This window comes from Syngnathoides biaculeatus, chromosome 18 (genome assembly GCF_019802595.1).
Source record: "Syngnathoides biaculeatus isolate LvHL_M chromosome 18, ASM1980259v1, whole genome shotgun sequence".
Taxonomy (NCBI): Eukaryota; Metazoa; Chordata; class Actinopteri; order Syngnathiformes; family Syngnathidae; genus Syngnathoides; species Syngnathoides biaculeatus.
The window spans coordinates 12959649-12984718 of NC_084657.1; the positions used below are offsets into that span (position 1 = coordinate 12959649).

The 25070-nt window shown below is 41.6% G+C and overlaps 1 protein-coding gene across 1 annotated transcript; it reads right to left on the minus strand.

Moving 5' to 3' along the window:
• On the minus strand, window positions 1-24962 carry zgc:77151 (uncharacterized protein LOC337153 homolog). The gene is made up of 12 exons (XM_061803803.1): window positions 24457-24962; window positions 13080-13232; window positions 11814-11921; window positions 10097-10301; window positions 9612-9842; window positions 9418-9524; window positions 8610-8757; window positions 8461-8513; window positions 8138-8235; window positions 7456-7627; window positions 6883-7083; window positions 1-5933 (listed from the first exon to the last, which is right to left on the minus strand). The coding sequence occupies exons 1-12, from the start codon at window positions 24475-24477 to the stop codon at window positions 4599-4601; spliced, it is 2832 nt and encodes a 943-aa protein (XP_061659787.1). The 5' UTR covers window positions 24478-24962; the 3' UTR covers window positions 1-4598.
• Window positions 24963-25070: the final 108 nt, after the last annotated feature.

Consider the following 25070-nt stretch of genomic DNA (forward strand, 5'->3'; position numbering starts at 1 on the left):
TTTATTATCAGAATACTTTTATTATAAATATACAGTGTGTTAATATGGAATGGTACCTGACACTGCCATTCTTTTTTTTTTTTTTTTTTTTGAACGCCATTAGGAAAAAACAAACGGTAACCGAGCGCGTGCTGCAATCATCCGATACAAATTCATAAGGCGGGAAGAAAAAAAAAAACGTTAAATGGCGCGGTGGAGTCCCGGTTAATAAAGGTGACGACGACGCCTTTTTGTCGATACAAAAATAAAGTGAGGTCAGAGGAGGAGGGTAGCGTGACGGAGACATTCATCGGGACTCGTCGTCCGCCAGTTTAAAGGCGCTGCATCCATTTTGTATACCGTTTTGTCTTTATTATGATCGCGAGGGTTATGAACTCGAGTCCATCCCGGCTGACTTTGAATGAGAGGGGGAAAAAACAAGTGGCCTGAAAAATTCAGCACGACTCTTTTTTCCAGATAAAAACAAAAATCTAAAAATGTAGAATTTTCTTTTCCGTAGCTAGCTTTTCAAGACAAAAAAAAAATAAACATGCATCTCAAAGTTTGCATTATTTGTTTTTCAATTTGTACCAATTTTTTTTTTGGGGGGGGGGCTAAAAAAAATGTTTTTTTTCCCCACTAGTTTCTATTTATGGAGCTTGTTAATTAAAAAAAAAACCTTAATCATAACATTTTCTTTTAATCTTTAACAGGACAAAATTTACAGATTAAAAACAAATGTTTTCAAATTTTTTTCAAAAATTTTCACCCCCCCCTTCACTTTCCCAACAAATTCCAAGCCAGCTAAACAAAATGCATCAACAAATTTATGTATTTCATATTTAAAACGGCTAACTCAAAAATAGATTGTTGGTCTCAGCTACAAATGAAAAAAAAATATATGAAAAATGGTATGTGACCACTATTAGTATTTCAAGGCTTTTCAATTATACACAATTATATCTCCATTTTCTTTTTACATCTAATATTTACAGATAAAAACAAATAAAACAAGCCTCATTTTCTACACTTTTCCTACAAATGTGAAGCCAACTGTCATCATTTTTCAATCTTTGGGCCAATTTTCTTTAAAGCCGTTTTGTTTCGTTTTGTTTTGTTTTACGATGCAGAACCTTTAAATTCGCCAGCCGAACCGGACGAAGAACACCCGCGTCAATCGAGCCCGCGTTAAACGTTTCCGGACGGCGGAGGAGCACTGAATGTCCGGTCTGGTTTCGATTCTGATCGTTTCTCACGTTCGCGTTCCGTAAAAAGTCACAAAGGGGTTTCGTGTTCGCGTCGCCGACGTCCGAGTTGGCTCCAAAGTAACAAGGCACTTCATGTCAAGCGCGGTGCCGTTGGAGAAACCCTATCGATGCTGTAGTAGTGTGCAAAAACACCCGATATACGTCAACAACTCTAAACATGCATACGACAAAAAATGTAAACAGTGAAATCTGTAAGAAAACAAAAAAATTCATAACCTAACATAAGTTTAAATATTCAAAGACAAAACAAACATGCTCTATAGACTACAAGACCACCCCCCCCCCCCCCCGAAAAAAAAAAAGAAGGCATTCAGCCTCAGTGGCATATCGTCCAACATAAAACAAGCAAGAATGTCTAAAACAAAAAATATACACACCCAGAAATATATCTAAAAAAAATAAAAACATGGCACCCAGTTGAGTTGCTGTGGCAACAAAGTAGCTTGAGGAGAAAAACGTGATGCAACAAAAAAAAAGTTTTAGCTATCACGACGAGACAAAATGAAAAAAGGGTACACGCGTTTTCAATTGGCTGTCATGTTTTTTTGCTCAACGGAAATAATAATAACAATAATAATAATGCGCCACTTTATAGACAATCAGGTCCCGTACGGAAAAAGGAAGAGGAGAATAAAGTTGTATGTTTTTAAAGAGTGTAAAATTATCTACAATCATTGTTTGTTACCCTGATGAAGTTACATTTGGTAATATTACCCCGCCCCCCTTCTGATTGTTGTGGGAACACATTTGTAATATTACAAAGCTACGGGAATACATTTGTAATAAAAGAAAAACCCAGGATGGTGTGAGAATATTTAGTTACCGAGCAATGTGACAATGTCAGATTTTTTTTTTTTATGTCTAAAATTCCCACTGAAACATAAAAGGCCATCCACGGGCAAATAAATAAACTTGAGGATTGCTTCTGGAAATGATGATACACTTTTTTTTCCATCATAAAAATTTCCGCCTTTTTCTCGCAATAGTGTATTACGACATTCTTGTAGTGATAGTTTTGGGAATATATTTCTCATAAAATTCCACCTTAACTCTAGTAGAATTGCATTTTTTCCCCTCATATTACAAACTCTTCTATTATTGTAATGTCTTTTTAATTTCGTAAATTTTTTTTCCTCCTAAAATTACAAGTTTTTGGAATTAAAGTATGACTATTTTTTTAATGACTATATAAGCTTTTTCTTCCAAATATTATGACTTAGGACTATGAGCTAGAAATATTTTTTCATTTTAATATTCTCTCCTGTAAATTGGCACCCTTTTTTTTTGCTTGAAAATTATGACTTTATCCTTATAATAATGTTTCTAATGAAATGACATTTTTATTGCAGTAAATGTACAACTTTAGTCTTACTTACATTTTTTTGTATCACAAAATTTCCCCTTTTCGGCTTTGACTTCTGATATTAAAACATTATGCTCATGCTATGACACGATTCTTGTGATATTTGTATATAGTAAGTATAATATTGGTTATTTTAAGATCAGGACTTATAAATACAGCTATTTTAGCAATTTTCTTGAATTTTTTTTTTCCAAATGCAACAATATTTTCTGAGACTTTACTTTTTTTTTCTTCCTAACATTAGAACTATTGTATTTTTCCTCTCACAAAATTCTAATAATCGTTAACTTGAAGTTTTTCTTCGGAAATATTACTTCATTCTTGTAGTGTTGTTTTTTTCAAATTGTTTTTCCATAACTTGTTATTACAACTTTATTCTCGGCTCAGCAAGTCGCTACTTCAGACACGCTCAAGTAGCAACGCGCCGCCTTCACTCTTCACTCGAAATAAATACAAAATTCAACAGAAAAGAATCATCCATATGAATCCCCGTGTAAAACGATCAGACACGCGATGATATTAAATATGAATGCATAGCCCAAAGGGAGGGGGACAAATGGGAAATACTTGACTATATTTGACCATTTTGGGTTAGAGTTTGTAGCGTTTGCGGAGGTTCGAGCGTTGGATGCAATAACGGCTTTGGCGCGGCAACAATACGGCAAACCGCTTGCCGCCCGACAAGAAACAAAACAGCAGCAGGTAAAATCGTGACGGACAAACAGGAGCCGTCGAGGCTTCCGCTGCTCAAGAGAGGTAAAAAAAAAAAAAAAAAAAAAAGAAAACGACGGCAGGCGTATCGATTTGGAGGCGTGGAAAATTTTGACACCGTAAAGTCAAACGGATGATTTCAGACGAAAAAATGCAAGAGACCAAAAGGGACACCTTGACAGGTGAAGTCTCTATAGATTATTTTTACATCTATCTCGGCAGGGTCCAATGCGGGCAAAATTTGCATGTTTTGGAGACGGCTGATCCAATTTCAAATCACGAATAATTCATTTTTGGTCAACTGTGCCAGCAACGTTTTGTTGCTCGCAATTCAGACGACAAAAGTAGCTTTGGATTCAACTTTTGTACTGTATATTTTTGAATAAATTGATTATTTTATTATAGTTATATTATCATTGTATTACAGATCGTAGTTATTTTTTAAAAAGTACATAAAGATTGAACCATTGGACAGGTGCATTTAAAAATCCACCAATAAAGGGTTATAGTGACTTACATTCATCCTTAAAATACCAATTAAAAGCCGATCAATTTCTGCGAGTGGTGTGTGCGCCTCGGCTCAATAGATGTTGGGAAACACGGTCGTGTATGAACAACAATATGGATCCGATTTCGGCACGGGATGACTTTAAAGCGAAGCCGGCGATGACCGCGGGCCCCTTAAGGCACGTACGTGTCAGGAGAGCAAATTAATAGCACACTTTATGGAGCGTCTAGCTAGCTAACGAGCACAAATACGGGAGTGCCTCACGCGACGAGATATATGCAAAGACTCCCGAGAACATTTCTCGGATTTGTTGTTGTTTTTTTGTTTTTTTTTTTTTCCTTTCTTTAAATCAGAAAATAACTCTCTCTCTCTCTCTCTCTCAACAGAAGTAGAGTACAATGTCAAATTTTAAGCTACCGGGATACAGTACTGATGCTCATTATGACGCCTCGATGCATAGCATCGCCCGTACGCGTAATAGACTTAGCTTTTTATTTATTTATAGCGCTTATTCAATATGTATTTTGAATAATGGATGGGAAGGGTTAGTGCTATTGTGGCAGTGTTTGTTCAAGAGTCCACTGGAAAGAAAGAAATGCTTCGCGATTGTCTATGAGAATGTAAGAGTGGAATCAAAACCCACAAGAAGCGAAGTTAATGAGCTCAGATGTTGCACCCACACCTCCCCGAACTGGTTGGGACGCTTTTGCTAAAAAAAAAGAAAAAAAAAAGAAAGAATGTGGCTCGTAATTTTGTGGGTGGACGTTCTTCAGCTCTGCTGGGCCAGAACCAGAGCGCTTGGCTGGGGCAGAACGGGGCTCGGGTGGCCCTTGGAGGTCTCCACGTCGCACTTTTCCACACTGGCCATCGTCTGATCGCTGAAGTCCTCCATTTTGTCCACCGAAGCGTTCCCTTCCTCTTTTACTGCCAGGTTAAGCATTTCGACATTTCCTACCTGTTTAGTTAAAGACTCTGATTTGTGGTCGCTGGTCTCCGTTATTTCCGCTTCGGCTTCTTTCAGAATTGTCGCGGTCGTCTGGCTTTCCGTTGCGGAACCCGATGGAAGGACTTTGCCAAACTTCATCCCGTTTAGATCCTCGTCCAGTTTTACCTGAAAGGGCGGCAGGCCGAGCAGGAAAGCCCTGATCCTGCTGGGTGAGCTCAGGTCTGCCGGTTCGTCCTGGTTCTTGGGTCCACGTTCCTGGCCCTCGTGGCCAGTGGACCCCGTGTCGGGGCACCTGGCGCCGCCACCGCCCAAGCTCAAATCCTCAGCACGCTCCAGGCAGTCAGCTTTGACTTTCTTGAGAGACGGCTCTTCGGCGGTTCCGTTAGTGGTCACCCGAGCAAGCTCGACCGGGTCCGTGCCGGGTCTCTTGAGGGTAAAGCGCTTGCTGAGGTTTAAGGGGAGGGCCTGCTCAGGCGGCGGTGTGATGGGCGAAGAGGGCGGCTTAGCGCTCAGGTCCTGGGAGAGCGCCTCGGACAGCCGGCGGGTGAAGGTTTGGAACTGAGTCGATCCCAGACGAGTCCTCATCAGCTGTCGCACTTGTACGCTGCAGTCCAGGTCCAAAGGTAGAACCCGGAGGGGGGGCAGAGGGTGACAGTTCCTGGTTTCCCGAGCTCCTCCCCTCTGGGTGTCCTCGTCCATGTTGCGCCCCGAGCACGGGTTGCAATGCTGTTGTATTGGGTGGGGCGGGGACAGCGTCTGCTCTCCGCTCGGCACTGGGGTAGCCGGGCTTCTGTGTTTGGGCTGGATGGCGTAGATCGTTGTATGCGGCTGACTTGGCTCTAGGGGCGTCGGGGCTGGACTCTCCAGAACCCTCTGCAAGCCCACGCAGTTCCTGAGCACGTCCAGGGGACACAGACCTTTGATGGGGCTGAACCTGCCCAGCGATCCCCCCACAAAATGGCGAGGCAACGCGGAGATGAGGACGCCCGGAGCCAAAGGTACGGAGTCCCCGGCCTGATCCTTGGGGTCCTTCGGCTTGGGCTGGAAGGGGAGGAACGGAGTGGACATGGGGGAGAGGTCCGGGGTGGGGGGCATGTTGACGGGAAGGAGGGCCGGTTGGATGGGCTGCAGGGAGGGGGAAGGGAGATGCTGCAACACCTGGAGAGGGGAGAAAAGTTAAAGCAGGGGTGTCAAACTCATGTTTCCCACGGGCCGCATTATAGTTCTGGCTTCCCTCAGAGGGCCATTGTGACTGTGAAACTATAAAAATATTTAATCATCTCATCATATTTACATCATCAATTTATGAACTAGTTTTGGAATCAGAAATCAAGGGCAATGTGCTTTTCTATTGGTCACAAAAATGCTTGTAATATCTCAACTTCATCTTATTATAATGACAGAAATTTTGGTGTAGATTTTGCAAGAATAATGAAAATTTACACTAGTTTTGGCTCCACGGGCAACATAAAATCATGTGGCGGGCCAAATCTGGGCCCCGAGCCTTGAGTTTGACACCTGTGAGTTAGTTTTTTTTAAATGCTTGCATATAAGTGGCTGCCCACCCATCAAGTGTGGAATAAAAAAAAAAAAACTCATCAGCTGACCATTTTTTAAATGGGTCTGCAAGTGAGTCTTTCTGGACTCCCCCAATATTCTGGAACAGTGGTGCTAATTTCCATAGCAACCGTCCCCGCATAATTTCTCTGCCCACGACATGATCAGATAGTCTGGGGGGTGAGATCCAGAGACAAGTACGCGCACAGTTTACGCAGATGCTTGCCGGTGAGGGGACGAGCGGCAACCCGTGAAACCTCTCAAGTCACAAAGCTTAGACGCCGCCGCCACGGTCGTCATAGTGACGAAAGCCGGACTAACATAGGCAAGAATACAGGAAGCGAGGCGGAAAGTGGCCCTAATTCTTGACCCTTGGGGTATTTTGAGAAATCACATTCACAAAAATTTTACTATGATAATTGGGAATAGTTGTGCAGTTTGGGGGAAAAAAAAAACAATATAGCTGGTTAATACCTTCCGTAATGGTTTTAATCATAAGTCGAAGTCGAGTTAAAGCCTGGTACTGAACGTAGCACATTCAAGCGTGTACCTGCTGCGCGCTGCTGCTGTTTGGCGTCACTCCAGCGCTGCCCTGGGCCGGAAGGAGAGGCTTCGGAGACTCCGCTTTGACTTTGGCTTGTTGCTGAGCCAGCAGTTTGGCCTGAGCGAGCAGCGTGGCCTTGTTGCGCTTGCCAGGCGGCCGGCCTCGCCCTCGCTTCACCACCACCGGGGCCCCGTCAGCGGTGGCGATCTGCGCACGCGGGAATAGTAACGCAGCTGTGATGTTACGGTTGAATGTTAAGGGGGGTTTGAAATTAAAAAAAAAAAAAAAGAAAAACTGAAAATTAAAATCATTCATCATTCATTAATTCAATTTGTGTCGTTTTTCTGTCAAACCTATTATCTGAAAATCTCACTTGATCTATGCAGATTATGGAATCTTTCCAAAATGCCAAAGCCCTGGTTAAAAGTAATAATTGGTGTCAAGGAACTATGATAAAGTGATACAATGACCATTTAAGACAGGGCAAGGGGTTGACACATCCAAAGACTAGTTTGGGCACAGACTCTCTTAGAGGGGCTGCCAATAATTAGAAGAAATAAGATACGAGTTCGTTCTTACGGTGCTGGGGGGAGTGGCTGCCATCTTAGCTTTGACTTTGGGTCCAGGTTTTCTGCCCCGCGAGAGTGGCTTCCTCCCTCGAATCCCTCTGGGCTTCATGGGCAGGGTACATTGTGGGATTTTGACTTCCATGCCCCCAGCTATCAGGTGCTCTTCGTAGGGCAGCATCAGCCTGAGAGAAGAAGACAATTATGGTGTCATCTTTTTAAATAGATATTATTTAACCTTTGCTTTTGAGAACAGTTTGCCAACCTGGCTACGAAAACAAAGGCAAATAATAATATACATACTGTATGTGATACATGAGTACATAATACACTATATCAAAGCATATGTTGGAAAAAAAGGTTCCAAACGTGTGACAAACAGGTCCAGTGATCATGATGAGGGTCCTTCACTCACTTTTTAAACAATGATATTGGAATAAATGAGGTCAGTTATTATTTGTTGCAGCGTTGCGAGTCAAATGGGGCTGAAAATTGGAAAGAAGATTGACCAAAAGTAGTTCAGACTTTGGGAATGAAGAGATTAACAGAACCACTGGAATGGAGAGTGCGGGTGGTGGTATGGATGGTGAGAAGAGCGAAGAGAGGGTGAGCTCTTGCCACTGTGTTTCGTACAGATAAACATTTACGGAACCAAAATGAATCTCGTTTGTACTTAAAAAGCACTCAAGTCGGACCTCTCGTAGTGTCTCCTTGTGCAGGTTGCAGCGCTGGTGCTGCCGGGACACCCGCCCAGCTCGTTGTAAACCACCTTCCACATGCGCTCCGACGTTACCTGACGCAGAAAATACAACATTCATCACAGCGTTCGTTCATACCAATTTAAAAGGCATATCGTAAATGAGGAAAACAAAAGAAGCTTTACAGACGTCAACAGAACGAGGAGACAAAAATGCATCTGTTCCCTCCGCTCGGCTGCTTGTGCTGAAGCCATCTTTGTACTTTTGCACTCAAGACACACAGCCACAGATTAAGAAAAAAAAAGAAACATGCACGTCACCTTTTCGTAGCCTCCGAGACGTCTGACCACCGAGTACATGAGGAAGAGGTCGACTGAGGGCATCGGGACAGAGATAGAAACAAACGTGTTAAAAAAAAAAAAAAATCTCCCCAGTGAAGAAACGCAGATCAGATGTGACCCAAACTCACTCTTCTTGAAGCCGAGGTTGGGCACTTTGTGGATGGGCGAGCCTTGCCGCTCCATGAAGGCGAAGAGCTCGTCCAGGAACAGCTGCTCTTCGGGGTGGGGGAGCCAGCCGCCCTCGCTGCCCGCCTCCACGCTCCCCATCACGTTTTCCTAAAAAGCAGACGCAGAAAAAGCTCATCAAGTGGACTTTGTACGGGATGTCGGACTGAAAAATGAAGATTTTTTTTTTTTAATACATCAATATCTGACATCTTTGAAATTCAATTGTCTGGGGGTGTTAATCCAATATATATATATATATATAAATACGGTCAGATTAAAGATTTTGTATATATATTCTATAAATATGGTTTTAAAGGATTTATTGCAGTAGTTGTGATGTTCAGTGCATGTTAATATACTAATTTGCACCAAATGATCTGAAGCTTGAATGGAGAATTGTTCAAAGTAACAGCAAGTAGCAGTAAAAAGTAGCCGTTTTAGTGTTGGCGTCTCCAGAACAGAACTTGGGAGCTCTTTTTTTTTGGGCCCTTTAATTTTACGTCACCACAAAATGTATTTAATCAAAACCAGAACCGTTTACTGGACAAATTGTAAACCCCCCCCCCCCTTTAAATCTCTAAATGGCTGAATTTTTTATATAGGTAACTTAATATTTTAAAGTAGCAACAAGATGTCTGGTCAATTTTGGGGAGGGAAAAAAAAAAAGTTATCGCTGTCCTTTAGAGATTAAGTACTTTTAAAAAAAGGAGGGAGGAAGACTCCACTAATGTTATTTGTCTGCTATCTGATCTGGAAAAAGCAACAAACCTTCATCCTTTCAATCCACGATTCCGACTGGCCAGCGGTCGGGCCTTCTCTGCCGTCACGGCCTCGTCTCTTGCGAGGTCGCCCTCGGAGACTGAGAGATGGGCACCCTGCACCGAAACCCCCCCCACAAAAATTGCAATGAAAAATAACAATATTCATCAGTCATTTTTCAGATTTCTGATGGGTGGACTTACGGAACTGCCAGGAGAAGCCGACGCTACCTTCCAGCGTGGGGTGGTTGAAGGTGTCCCTGCAGTACATCAAGCGGGTGCTGGGCGTCACCCTGACGCCGCCCAGAGCCAACAGGTGGGCATCCTGCAGCGTCGGGCCCCGGGCGCCGTCCTGGATGCGCCTCTGCAGCGAGCGGTAACGGCAGTACTGCGGGTAGCTGAGGACTTTGACATTCTGGCATTCGCCCATGACATCTAGAAGACGCGAAAGGCAGTACGCTGAGCCCGTTTTCTGCCTTTCTCGCACATTTCACAATCATGGCTGGAGTCGGATTGGTTCAAGACTAAATTGTCCTCTGGTCTGGATGTGAGTGTGAATGGCTCGTTGTCCCCACGGTATGTGCCCGAGAAACCAACCCACAGCGTACCCCAATTCTCTCCACCTCACCCGTGACCCTAATAAAAACATGCGCTACAGAAAATGAATGGATGGAGTTTGGATTTCTTACTTTCGCGCTTATCCTTCAGAGGCTTGCAGTCTGTCGTGTTGTTGGCGCCATCGGCGTCGCCGCTCTCCGCCGCTTTGCGGAGCCCGTTGGCGACGCAGGGCGCCGCCTTGGGTTTGTCGCTCCACCCTGCCGGCTCGGCGCACGACCATCGCACCAGGTCCTCCACCCGCAGCACCATCTTCCGGGACACGGCCAGAACCTCGTCCTACCAAAGCATGTAGCGAACCATCAGTCGATGATCCAAATTAGAAAGTTTACTCCCGAACGCTCTGGAAAAACACACCTCAAAAGTCAATTAAAACTTGATTTTGTCTTTTTGGTGTTTTGAAAGTGTGAGTAGTTTTACTTTATTTTAGTTTCGTTAAACACTGGTTAATAGAAGTGTCACTGATAATCAATTGATTAATCAACAACTAATCAATGATCAAATTAATTGAGAGGTATATTCATATGCGTTGAGAGTGATTGTTTAACTTAAAATTGCCCAAATCCTGATTTCAGCCTCTCAACATTTAATATTCTCTGATTTCTGTCATCCTCCATGAAAGCTAACAAAATAAAATAAGACATTTGAAGGCATCTGCTTTTACTTTGGAAAACAATGGTCAACATGTTTCCCTATTTTATGACATGTTATGGAAGAATGGGGTCATGGAATTCAAAACAGTTACTGGATGGAAAAAAAAAAAAAAAAAAAAGATTAGTTTTATCCATGACAAAAATAATTGTTATTTGCATCTGTAGTTTGAATAGTCTGTAGTTGACAGGATGTATTTCAATTCGTTGCAATGGAGAAAACTTTGGGAATCACAACAAGTTGGAAGCACTCCACTTGAAATATTTTCTCTGTACTCTGAGACTTTTATACTCTGTGAGTTTGCTTCCTTCTCAGTAGATTGAGAGTGGGGAATAAACGGCGCAAAATACATTTATCGCGAACGCGCGCAGCCAACCCCGTTCGGTGTCATTCGGGACATTTTCTTTTAAGATTTTGTCTCATCAACTGGCGTTTTTTCGAAGGTCATTTGTGAGAGGGAGTCACAGTCCAGACCATTTACAGTGGATAACGAATGCAAGTACAACCCGTACGTATTCCACCTTCCCTGGGCCGCTTCCAGGTGGGAGTTCCGGCATCCCCACCCCCACCCACAGTAGCCAGGTGTGGGCCCATTAACGCACCGTGAGCCAAGGTGGCATTGGGCGAGGAAAGGGAGGGGGTTTGTGTACACACACAAAAAGAAACTTCAGGGTTCAAATTGTTTCACTTCCTCCCAAAACACTTTCAGAGACCGCGTTCCTGTGACAAGGTTATTAAAAGATGTCCTGGAACCACTTCGACTCATGAGCCGATCCACGTTTAAACATCTCCACGCCTGGCTAAACGCATTCTGATCTCAAATCTGCCTCGCGTTCTGACATGCGATTGTTTTTGTGTTGTGGCTGCGGGTGATCGCTCGACATCCTCGTCACACCTTTGACCAGACTCTGAACTTACACTTTAAATGACTCAAAATGGATCTGATTCTATAATATTTTATTACATCTTTAAATGTTTGTATGACTTTTTTGGTAACTATATTCCAAAATATATTTGATTTTAAAATGAATAATAATTGAAATACCCATTTTCTAAATAGCCTATCAATAGAATTGCAGTACTGAATGAACCAGTGGAAGCTTCCCCCTCCCCCCAAATTACTCAAGACCTTTGACGTACCTCTCCGTGCTCCCTGGTTCGACCCTTCGGTGTGTCTTCGGGGAGGAAGTAGAGTCTGGCGCTGGCCAGGAGGTGGCGCTGCGCCTTGTCTTCCCACAGTAAGGTCACCTGCACACATTCGAAATGGCACTTAAATAGGGAAATCCAGTGCTTTGCATGAACAGTGTATCCAATAGGTCGTTGTAATATGTACTCTATTTTGACAATGTGACGTTAAATCCTCTCTCATTTAATAGTGTTTTGAGAAGATTTTCAATCGACAATTATGAACTTTCAGGGGCGCTACCATTTTCGCGAGTCACATGACCTACGTGCACGTATTTGACGTGTACTGTGCCGCTCCGGCGGCGGGGGAGGCCTTTACGTCCACCGTGTAGGCCTCCGAGTAGTCAGATTCCGCGTCATTCTGCCCTAAGAATCATCCGAATATTCAACATTTACAGCCACAGGTTCAAATCTGTATGGAAGTATTCCTCCGTCTTCCCGATCAACCGATACTGCTATTTCTTCATCAGATGAGGACAAATCCGAGAAATCAGCGCTGGGCACAAATGGTGTCCCATGTAATCGAGCGTTTGGAATGACACGTAACACGTCACATCCGCGCACGGAGGTCATGTGACTCGCAAAAATGGCAGCGCCCCTGAAAATTCGTAATATTCGATAAAAATCTTCTCAAAACACCATTAAATGGGAGAGGATTACCTTTAAATTGTCAAACTACAATACATATTACATGACCTATTGGATATACTGTTCATGCAAAGCACTGAACTTCCCCTTTAAATATCACCTCTGTTTTCTGGTCCGTTTTATTTCAGCACTTGTATTCTCAAGAAGCACCGTTGTATTCCTTCCCCCCCCCCCCACATTATTTTATCATTAATGTACAGAGGCAAGAAGGGATCCATATTCCCACTTGAAGGTACTGTAAATTCTTCTTCTCTTATCTAAGGACTGCAGTGCCCCTAGTGTTCAGCCTGAGACACCACATAACTGAAATCCCTTGTCTTATAAGTGAAACATGTCGAGAAAAGTTTTTGTTACGGCACACTATTTGATCGAAACTGAAATACATTTTCATGACAATTGCGTGCTGTCTTCTTTTAAAAGTCCGTATCAAATGTGTTTCCATTGTAATTCCATTAACGCGTCTTGTTACTTGAATAGCACGACACCTTCACGTGCTAAATTTGGCGTTCGACTCGAGTTATTTCTCGACACGTTTGACTTATGGCGAGCAGATTTGCGTTGCGTCCGCCTCACCTCGGCGATGCAGACGGGATCGCCCGGCCCGCAGCGAACGAAGTAAAACTCGCCCAGCCTCCAGACCCGCATTGGGCCGTCGGCTCGGGTCTTGCTGCCGACCGACTTGTAGAAGGCGTAGCTGCCTCTCTGGCAGGAAGGAGCACCCAACCACTGCAGAAAGAAGAAAGGGAGCAAGAGTGAGGACGGGTACTGGTCTGGTACTGGTTTGTGATGACCCATATTTCCAGAACTAAAATTAATGACACACACAGACAAAAAGGCTGCATTTCAGTAGTGTGGAAATAATTTTCATTTATTTTTGTTCCTTTCATAAAAGTACAATACAATACAAAATTACATTGCACAAATCTATAATTTTTTACTCAAAACTTTCCTGATCAGAAAGCAGACAGAAAAATATAATTTGTATTTATGTCTGCTCCTTAAATTAAACTCAAAGAATATGTTTAGTACATGCAGTGTCTCCATTTTTAAAACCTGAAATAGTTTAGTGAAAAATAGCAATTAGGTTTGACGATACCTTTACCACCAATTTCTAAATATACAGTATATAAAATATCGCATCGATATAAGAACGTAGATCAACTTTTTTCTTTGAGATAGCAAAATATCGATTGAAATTTACTTTTGATTCCTAATCGTCTACATCACAGAACAATTACTGCAAGGCTTTATTTTAATCAACCTTGGTGTATCTTCTGTACAGTGCACTTTGAGATAATAATTTTAGCATTTCTTTTAATATGCATGAACAATAACCCCTTGACTGTCTAAAAACTACAATATTTTTGTAATCCTGTGCTATTTTTGTTGAAACTACATACAAGATTATGCATCCATTATGATTTTATTTCCACAATGGTACATTTACTCTGCTATTATGGCATTCTTCTGATTTTGTGTAATTCCGACAACAACATAATGAATTTATCCATGTGGGGGAAAAAAATAATGGATTGAGAAAAACAACAAATTAAACAAACAAAAGACTGAAAAGCTACACAGAGAAGAAGAAAAAGCAAAAAAAAAAAAATCACAAGCCCAATACAATATTCTTTTTTTTATTTTCAGTGGAAAATGACAGGCAATTACGCTAATACGCTAACAATGTGCTACATTTATCGTCATTTTTGGGGTTTTTTTTTGCATTGACGTCTCTGCCACGCCACAACACGGCAGGTTATGTGATACAGAGACACGATGTTAAAAATTAACTCCCGCGCGTCGCAGAGTATATCTGCAGCTCCCGGTCCACGCGGCAAATACCGTCACAGTCTGTGTGGAAATGTCTGGCTACGTCAAAGACGATAACGTGCAGGTTTCCACACACAACAGGTGAATGTGCTTTTGCAATGACTCACGAGCAGACTATTGGAGAAAACGACGTACGAGACGCGTCTGCCGCTCTGACGTAAATCGGCTGAGGAACAATTATTTTCCAGATGGGACACGTTTCAATAAATGCATTTCCACGTAGGAGGCCAAATCAGTCTGAAAATAAATCCAGTGTATGAATGCAAAATTTTGAGATGCAGCTGATTAACCCCGCCTACATCATCATTGCACCGACTGCAAGCTTCATAGGGACAACGTCCTCAAAATATCATCGAAAAGAATCGATGTGTTCAAGAGGATAAATTGCGCATTTTCCTGTGAGAGACGAACCAGCGGAGATTCAAACCCAGCTTGCCTAACTGTGAGACAGAATGGCTGACCATTAAACCACCGTGCTGCCTCAAATGAAAAAAAAAAAACAATTGAAAAAAAAAAATCACATTTAATCTAATGAGAAAGATGAGAGTTTTGGCACATGTCAAGATCTCAAGTCATCGAATTGCAGTCCACGGAATTGCAACATTATCCAAATGAAACTGACTACACTGCGGCGGCCAAGCCGCTGCGTGTGTTGGTAAGAAATGACTCATCAAATACAGTCACTTCATTTTTTGGTACGTTGCCATATTCTGGAACGGATCTATGAGAGAAATGCTGGGGAGGAAGTAAAAAGGTGTTTTGAATTTAATGAACAAGTTTAAGGAGGGGTGAACGGTGGATCAGCTGGTAAAGCGTTGGCTGCGTGGGTTCTTTCCAGGCACTCCGGTTTCCTCCCACATCCCCAAAACATTCAACATTAATTGGACACTCTAAATTGCCCCTAGGTGTGATTGTGAGTCCAGCTGTTTGTCTCAATGTGCCCGGCGATTGGCTGGCGACCAGTTGAGGGTGTACACTGCCTCCTGCCCGTTGACAGATGGGATAGGCTTCAACACTCCCCGTGACCCTCGTGAGGATAAGCCGGAAAGAAAATGGATGGATGGAAGTTTAAGGAGTGGTGGCAGCAGGTTGGAGCTTCAACCTCACAGCTCGGAGGAATGGGGTTCCAATCCCGCTCCTGACTCGCTGACGTTTCCATGTTTTCGCTGTGTGTGTTTAGATTTTCTCCAAGCACTCACTGGGCATGACTCTAAATTGCCCATAGGTGTGAATGGTTGGGGCATTTTTTTCTATGCGCCATGTATTTGGCTGGCAACCAGTTGAAGGTGTAACCCGCCTCCTGCCCGGAGAAAGCTGGGATTAGCTACAGCACTCCTTGAACCCTAATGAGGATAAGCGCTTTGGAAAATGGATGGAGGAACGCTAGTTTTAAACAAGTTGAGATTTTTTTTTTTTTTTCTAAATACAAGTGGCAGATCGGACAAACGGAACCAAGCTTCGAAAGCGAGGCTTAAAAAATGGAAGTCAACATCTATTACAACCATTTTTTTTGTTTGTTCGTTCATTTATTTATTTAAGAGGTTGCATGTGCAGCCTCTGGGTTCAAATTTGAGGCCGAACGCTCAAGATGAAACCAACAATCAAAGGATGCCATTTTGTGTCTGCTCAAGGATTTATAATAGTAAGTTTCTTTCGGCTTGTCCCTTTCGGGGTCGCCACAGCGTGTCATCTCAGATGAACGCACATATGTTTGGCACAATTTTTACACCGGATGCCCTTCCTGGCCCCAGTGGGATATGAATGTTCTAAGCTTTTCTACAAACTAGATGAAATGAATTGCAGTGAACCCCGTTTAATCGCTGGGTATATGTTCCAAACCCAGCTACTCTTGCAGGTAAAAATCTACCATAAAAACCGTATTAAAAATACTTAAAAAAAAAAAAAAAAAAAAAAAAAAAGTTAACCCCTCCCGCACGCTTGAAAATACACTTATAACGTTATAGATATACAGTACAGTATTTCATCATCTAATAATATTTTGCATGTATACATTTTTTTTTTTTAAGTAGGAGTAAGCCCTAAGGCCCGCCTTCCCAAAGTATATTTGAGCTTTATCCATCCATCCATTTTCTTTGCTAATTATCCTCACGAGGGTCACGGGGAGTGGTGGAGCGTACCCCAGCTGTCAACGGGCAGGAGGCGGGGTACACCCTGAACTGGTCGCCAGCTAATCACAGGGCACATGGAGAGAAACAGCCGTACTCACAATCACACCTACGGTCAATTTAGGGTGTCCAATTCATGCATGTTTTTGGGATGTGGGAGGAAGTCGGAGTTCCCGGCGAAAACCCACGCTGGGACGGGGAGAACATACAAATTCCACACAAGCGGGGGCCCGGGATCGGACCCGCGTCCTCAGAACTGTGAAGCCAACGAGTTTTTATCCTTTCCTAAATGGTCAGGATCTCCATTTCTTCTTCTTGGGGGAAAAAAAAAAAAAAAATTTCCAGATAAGAGATACAGCATGTCCTGTTTTGTCATTAGCGTAATTTGATAGCAGCTTGTTGTTTTAAGCACACAAAACAGCAGCTGTTGCACAATTTGCGGCGACATAAGGGGTTCGCTTATTCTGTAATCGCTTTATTGTGTCTTCCGACATCTTCATGGGACGATTTTGTCACACTCACAGATGCCTAACGGCTTCTAAAATGCAGCGTGATGTTCAAATCATGTCCCCACTGATACATGATACGGTGTGGAATTACAAAAAGTCTACACACCCCTGTTCATATACTAGGTTTTTGTGATCTAAAAAAATGAGACCACAGATTTTTTACTCCAAAATCAACTATGACGTACAACTACATTTTTTTTTTTTTGGAAAGGGCAGAAAATAATTAACAATTGACATAATATGGTTGCACAAGTGTGCACACCCTCTTGTAACTGATCATGGATTCGACTGTGTTCAGACTCATATAAAACGGGCATCAGCAGTTCAAGCAACAACAAAGCTTTCGTCGCTTCGATAAAACAAGGCTAAATTCTTCTCCGGCCTCACTCTCCTCCTTCCCATCCCGCATGTGTTCTCCTTTCTTCGAGGCTCAGTCGACCTGCACGCTCTCCAAATATGGGCCAGCCCCTCCGTAGGTAAAATATTCAATTTCCACGACGTCATTTATGACCACCACCGAGGGATCCAGAGCGTGAATGTTTCGGATCGTCACTTAATACACTCAACAACTCAAAACATAAATACAGTATTGAAAAATCTAGCAAGATATGTTAGAAGCTATTGGCTTAATCAGCATTCTGTCACTTACTCTTGTTGTGGCATGGGTGAAAATTACTTTTTTTTTTTTCAAATTGTTCCAGAATATAGCTTTCAAGTATCTCTGATTAACCCCAATTAAAATTCAGATGTTGTCGTACATTTCCTCACATTTTATTTTGATTTTTAGCAGAGACCTGAATGCTTTATGATTACACTGACTGATATTTGGAATTATTAGAGGTTATAAAAGGGTGTGGACATTTGTGCAACCACACGTTCGCTACAGTTACCCTCTTGGGAAAAAAAAGATCCCCCCACCACCTTGTCCCAATGGAATTGTACATGTTATACAATCACATTAATGGTGTAAAATCTGATGGGGTATTTATCTTGGTCCTTTTTTTATTTTCAAATCACACATAAAAATTGCATTTGAACAGGGGTGTGTAAACATTTGGAATCCATTATATGAATAAAAAGTGTAGTGAGTCTATCGCTGCAGACCTGAGGTTGTGTTTTTTTTTGTTTTGTTTTTATTACAGGCCCACCCACTACTAGACATGGTGGCGACGGAAATGCGACCCTCCCGATATTAAATCCATCAGGCTCCTCTGTGATTTCAGTTCAGAGCTGGAGGCACAACAACAACAAAAAAGGACTGAATCACAGCAGCTTTACGTGAAACACAATACGCAAACTCCCAGCTGCTGCCTGCGAGCCGCAAACGCCACCAAATATTTCACCGACGATCGTTCTGAGTGATAAAGGCTAAAAACGGGCGCTCGCCTTTCAATATGATGCCTTTGAATCCCAGTACGCATCAAAACGCACACGTTTTAATGATTGAATGATATATTAGTCACCCTCCCACCCCCATTTCCTAGCACCGCTTTCAAACGCTCATGTTTTGTAAATGTAAGAACGAAGGCAGGTTATATGATTACTGTATTCATTATTTGATGATATTTAGAATCTGAACCGGTGCTGGTGTGAATGTGAGTGCGAATGGCTGCGTCTGCCCTGCGATTGACTGGCGACCTGTTCAGGGTCTAGTCTGCTTGTCGCCCAAAGTCAGCTGGGAATAGGCTCCAGCGCCCCACGACCCCAACCAGGATAAGCGGTGTTGGAAAAGGACGGATGGAATTGTCTGAACAGCCCATTGGTCGACATCTGTGATTTTAAATTTGCTAAAATTAATAAATAAATTTGACCTAATTTTAATCAATAGCCTATACACTAAGATTCTTTTAAAAAAAGTACAATTTTTTTTGTTTGTTTAAAATCACAAAAAATGTCTCATTAAGTAATTTGTTTAAAAAAAAAATAGACTAAACAAATCGGCAATAGGGAAAGACATTTGACTACTAAATGTCCTCGATCACATACTTTTACTTAAAAATTGGACGACTATTCAACATTTTTTTTTATTCAAGGGTCTCCATTTTTTTAATTACCAAGTTTTTTTTTTTATTTGACTGTTTTCCATCCATAAAAGGCGCTATAAAAACTTAACCTATTATTTAGGTCTGGAAAAATATTAGTTTGTTAGTAAGACATTTCAAAAATACATTTCAGATGGTAAAATACTTCATTTTGTGATATTGCAAGAATATTTTTTTCATATCAGTTTGAATTAAAACTAATATCAGTTTTAATTAAAATTATAAAAAAATAAATAAAATAATAAATAAAATAGCACTAAAATATGTTCTTGTTTGGAATGGAAACTAAGTGACATTGACTCAACAGCGCCTCCGCAGGGCAAGCGGAGTATCGTGCATAATTTTGCCTCCATTGCCCAGTTTTTTTTTTTTGGTCCCTCTTTTTGATTTAAAATTAAAGTAAATTTTACTTTTAAATAAAATTGACTTCATAAAAGGAATTGATCAAATATGACAAAATCCAAATAAACATAAGCTTCAGAACCACCCCCAAAGAATTCACATTTTCTAGGCTCCAAAATATTGAAAATATCCAGTATTTATACATTTCCAACAGTTCACAAGTGTTTAAGGCTATATGAGAAAATTATTCCTTCATACGTAAAAAAAAAAAAAATCGATTTTCATTTCATTTCATAGTCAAGTGAAATGTGTTTTTGAGATGAAATAATGTGGCGTGTGGGTCTGCGCGTATGGGTGGGGTCGTCTGTGCAGCTGCTCCTCATTTACTCCTACTAGAAAAGGTCGGACTTCAAGATTCACCCGAATAAAGTGCTTATTCGGCATTTCCTGTATAGCCCAAAAGAGTGCGTGTGTGTGTACATTACAACAACCAGTCGTTCCTGTTTAGCTCGTCATTGTGATGTCTGCCTCCCTACTTCCCTGCATGCAGAATTTTCTCAAATTCTCACTCTTGTGCTGATCAACCACAATCAGTACCCTCCCCTCCCAAAAAAAAAAAAAAAAAAACACCCACCACGCCACGCACTCCCTCCCCCACTGCATAACTACCGTTCCTTCTCCACGCTAACCCCCACCGTCCCTCCACGAGCCATCGCTCTGCAGACAAGCTGCAGCAGGCACAGGATTAATTCATAAATTCATTTTGAAAAGTCACGGCCAGAAATCATTTGGTCGGAAAAAAAAAAAAAAACACGGAGCGGTGGTGACGTGGTAGTGTTGCAGCACCTCATTAGCCGCGGCTAAAAAGGAAGCCATACGTGACGAAGGCCCAATGGGAAAACTGCACACGCACACACGCACGCACACGCACACACACACACAAAACTCCTAGACCAAAACTCCCAGACCACAACAAAAGTCTCCGTCTTAACATGATATCAATCTCCCCCAATGTTGAAAGGCGAAGTCAATGGTGGACGGCAAATATGGATATGTGGTTGAAATTACAGATGCAAGAAAAAAAAAAGTATGTGGGAAGACTGCAGCGATATAATGGAATCTTAGAAAGCGGGTGAACAATAAAAAAAAAAAAAATCACAGGCAACTAATAGAGGAATAGGAATGGCAGCATAAACAAAAATACAAATCATCCACAGTCAAGCCAATATAAAAAGGATATTGCCAACGTAGGCGTCATTTTTTTTCGTATCAACAGTAGAAATGAATACCGTTGCTTACTACAAAACTGTGCTGATGAAAAATTTGCATCAAACAACAAAAAGGGAGTATCAAAAAAAAATGGGGAATGCTACAATATAAATAGGAAGATACGAAATAGGATCCATCCACTTTCTGAGTGACTTATCCTCACGAGGGTCACGTGAAGCCAATCGCCGGGCGCATGGAGAGAGACTAACAACCAATCGCACTCACAATCACACCAAGGAGAAATTAAGTCTCCAATTAATGTTGCGTGTTTTTGGGACGTGGGAGGAAACCGGAGTGCCCGGAGAAAACCCACGCAGAAACGGGGAAAACATGCAAACCGGGATTTGAACCCAGATCCTCAGAACTGTGAGGCCAACACTTGACAGCTGATCCAGCGTGCCGCCAGAAACAGGATATGTTAATATATTAAATTCATGGAGGGCTACACGCAGCAAGTCATTTTCATAAACATTTACATAACAAATGGGATGACATGATGACACGCTGTGGCGACCCCGAAAGGGACAAGCCGAAAGAAATCTCAATCTCAATTCAGGGTGGCACGTTGGCGCAGCTGGTAAAGTGTTGGCCTGAGGACCCGGGTTCAATCCCGGCTCCAGCTGTGTGGCGTTTACATGTTCTCCCCGTGTCTGCGTGGGTTTTGCCTGGGTACTCTGGTTTCCTCCCAGATCCCAAAAACATGCATGAATTGGACACTCTAAATTGCCCGTAGGTGTGATTGTGAGTGCGGCTGTTTGTCTCTATGTGGCCAGGGATTGGCTGGCGACCAGTTCAGAGTGTAACCCGCCGCCTGCCCGTTGACAGCTGGGATAGGCTCCCCCCGTGACCCTCGTGAGGATAAGCAGTTAAGAAAATGGATGGATAGCTCAATACATGACAAGAAAAACATGAACTAAACACGATTATATTGTTAAAAACGATTATGAATTTGAAGATAGAGCACTAAAAACGTTAAATTTGATTAGAACACTGTGGGACAACAAGGATTTAAAAAAAAAAAAAACACAAAATTAGTCATGAATATGAAAAAAGCCGTTTCAAAATGTAATGTTTGTTAACGTGCTTGTTGGTTATATGAAAGAAGCTAGCAAATGTCTTTGTCACCACATAGATAACATAACAATAGAAAAATAAATCCAACATTGTGTTATCTTGACAAATTTTGCTGCTTTTTGTTGGTCTTTGTCACCATGAATCTGAACAGAGCTACAAACATTCCATTTTTCGCAAAGGGCAAAACAATGCACAAATTAATACAACATTGCGTCGCTTGACAAAAATGTACAGCCGCTTGCTGCCAGTTGTCGTCGTTAGTATGGAAGACCCGAAATAAATACAACCAACCGTTTAAACTACAAATAGGTCATATTAGTCATATGTACATATTCGACATTGTGCTATCTTGACAAATTGTACTGCTTTTTGTCGTTATTTGGATGAAAGAAACTAAATGAATGAACCTGCGCTGAGATACAAATGTACAAATTCAGCGTTGTGTTGTCTTGACAAACTGCAGTAATCCAGCGCTACGGAGCAGTTTGGTGAATACACAGATTTTTCTTTTAAACGTGGGGGGAAGATGGGTCGAAATATGTTTACAATGTGTTAAAAAGTGTCTACGTTTCAATGTGGCTACAGCATGTGGGACAAGTCATCTGAGGTTGAAACTATAAAACAAATTGTTAGGCTGAGAGCATCACTGACTGTCATTTTTAAAGTCGTTACCAAAACAAAAAACAAAAAAAGCGCAAATATGGCTGGTAGAAATTGTGTTTTGTCGTGTTTTCTGATAACTTTCCAAAATTAGTGAGGAAACTGCGCTGCTGGGCTAATTAAATGTTTTAATGTGTTTATTCCATCACGATTATGCATTTTCTATATAATTCATGCATCCAAAATATGTTTTCCACTCAGTATGCAGTGTGTTTTAAAAGGATTAAACATTTAAAATATGCGCAAAGTGTATTTGAAGTCACAAACTACAGGAACATTTTTTTTTAATAGTCTCTATGTTGCAGATTTTGTTGATGGTATTTTTAATTTGCTGCCAAAATATTAATAAAAAATGAAATGCGTACATAGTATCGTTACGTTGTGCTTAACTTTTAAATTTAAAAACCACTTTCAGTAGTCTTGTTTTCAAACTTTTAGGTACAATTTTATCTCCATTTTAGTATAACACTTCGTATTCCCATATTTGAGTGTGGTATTAATCATCAAACTGTGCATAATGTTACATTTTGAGCCATTATCAGTCCGAAAGAGCAGGAAACAAAGAGAGAACAAAACCTTGCTTCAAGTTTGGAGCCACCAGCACACCAGAATCTACGTTCTACTTGTATTTAACTTAATTACAGCGAGATCATGTGATGAATAGCAACAAGAGAATATGATCAACATACTATTATCCATAACAAGGATTTCATGCACAAGTCTCCAATCTTTCTGGACTCCCCCCTCCCTCTTCCAGGGCCTGAGGGGAGGTGGCTAAAGAAGAACAGTGCTCAACTCAACCTAGTGGTGGAAATGAGGCAGGAAAATAAAACCCACATAATATAATCTGAGGCCAGTCTCAAAATGTGAACACACACACACCCAGTTTGAGATGGAAACCCTTAATCTCTTTGCGTCAGTGCTCGTGATATTTTCTGGGAAATAAAAATGAAGGCACATTTCTGTTGATAATTTTGAGGACGCTCCCATTGGATATTAATATTAGCATTCTCTATAAAATATAAATAAAATCTACGGGGGGGGGGTGTATATTGACCTTGGCTATATCCTGTTATTCAACACCATAAGGAAGGAAAACTCCAGACATTTTTTTTAAACTAAACATTAGACAATAGCATTATATGTGTTTATGGAATATTTATGATGAAATAAACTGATTGTACGAGCTCTATGTGTGGATTTTAAGTGTAACAAACAAAAAGTCAACACATTTCTTCGTCAATATTAACATTCCTCAAACTGTGGTAATTACAGACGAGAGGGGAGGAAAAAATGTCTGAGCTTGATAAAAATATCATTACACTCACTGTTTACCGCCAAGGAAACAGACCAACCTCGCCCCGGTCGAACTATTCCAACAATTTTAAATACAAAAATAATATCGAGTTTATTTTTAAATTATAACGCCAGCTAGCATGCGGCTAGGTTAAACAAGCTAGCTGGCTAGGCTAAAAAAAAAAAAAAAAAAAAGAGGAGGAGGCTCGCTTTAAAAGTTTCCATTTTTTTTCCTTATATTTTTTAACGATAAATGTTATTTTATTTCGGTGAGCTGTGTTTCACCGTGGGTGGGTGGGAGCCTGGTCGCTTAGCCTAGTCAGCCGGGGGGACGACTAATGTCGACACAACCACACAAAGAAATTAATCATTAAACACGACGGGAAATATCAAAAAATTATTTCAGGCAGATTTTCGACATGCTGCCGTTGGGAGGTGGTGGGGGAGCAGTCTGTCTGCAGTTTGGTGTCACGGTCGAACGCTTAAAGGGGAAGAAAAATAACAAATAACACATTATTATAATCATAATGCCACGTTTGAGGTGGGGGGAGCAGTTGTAATAAAAGTTGGAATTGTGAGTCACAGCAACTCTGAGTGTGTGTGTGTGTGGGGGGGCGATATGGTCAATGCGATATGGTCAAACTAAATGAAATAAAACTCCCCAAACTGAGGCCTCATTTATCGACGGTTAATTTCATCAAGGCGGCGAGCAATAAAAAAAACGCCAGGTAACACATATAAGTGCATTTATAACCAAAAATATATATTCATTTTTTTTATTTATTATTATTTTTTTTTTTACCTGTATTGCATTGTGCTCCATTGCAGTCCTGCCTGCATTCCCTCTGTGAGGCCCCTCTCCGGTTACACACCGCCGGGACTCGCCGTCACACAAACAAACGCACCACCACCAGCAAACCAGTGAGCGAGAAAGAAAGCAAAAAAAAAAAAAAAAAAATCTTTTTTTTTTTCTTTCAAGATTTAAATAGCGTAGGATCTAGGATCTAGGTGTGGCCAAAGTTTGCGAACTTCAAATGTTAAATACCGAAAGAAAAAAAAATATTTCCTCTACGGATGAGCGAGCTATTCGATAATAAATCCGCCTCGGTTGGAGTTCAAAAGGAAACATGGAAGAAATTCAATGGAGTGTCCCAGTATGGGAACCATACGGGCAGCCGCGTGGGTAATATTGTCGCGTTGCATTTGGAAATTAAAAACAGCAACAACAAAAAAATAAAAAAAAAAAATAGTTGAGCTGATCCCAGAGCAGCCTCTCTCTCCCTCTCGCTCGCTCTCTTTTTGTGTGCGTGTGTGTGTGTCTGTTTCAGTTATGTGTGTTCGACAAGTGCGCATGCGCGAGGCTGAACGCATGGCGATGATTTCCAGTGGTCGTAAAGCTTGAAAGCCTGCAAGGAA

Coding starts and splice junctions, on each gene's coding strand:
- zgc:77151 (XM_061803803.1), bottom strand. CDS start 24,477: ATGGAGCACAATGCAATACAG. Junction 13,233..24,456: donor TGGAGCACAATGCAATACAG/GTAAAAAAAAAA, acceptor TTCTTTCTGCAG/TGGTTGGGTGCTCCTTCCTG. Junction 8,236..8,460: donor GTCTCGGAGGCTACGAAAAG/GTGACGTGCATG, acceptor TTTCTGCGTCAG/GTAACGTCGGAGCGCATGTG.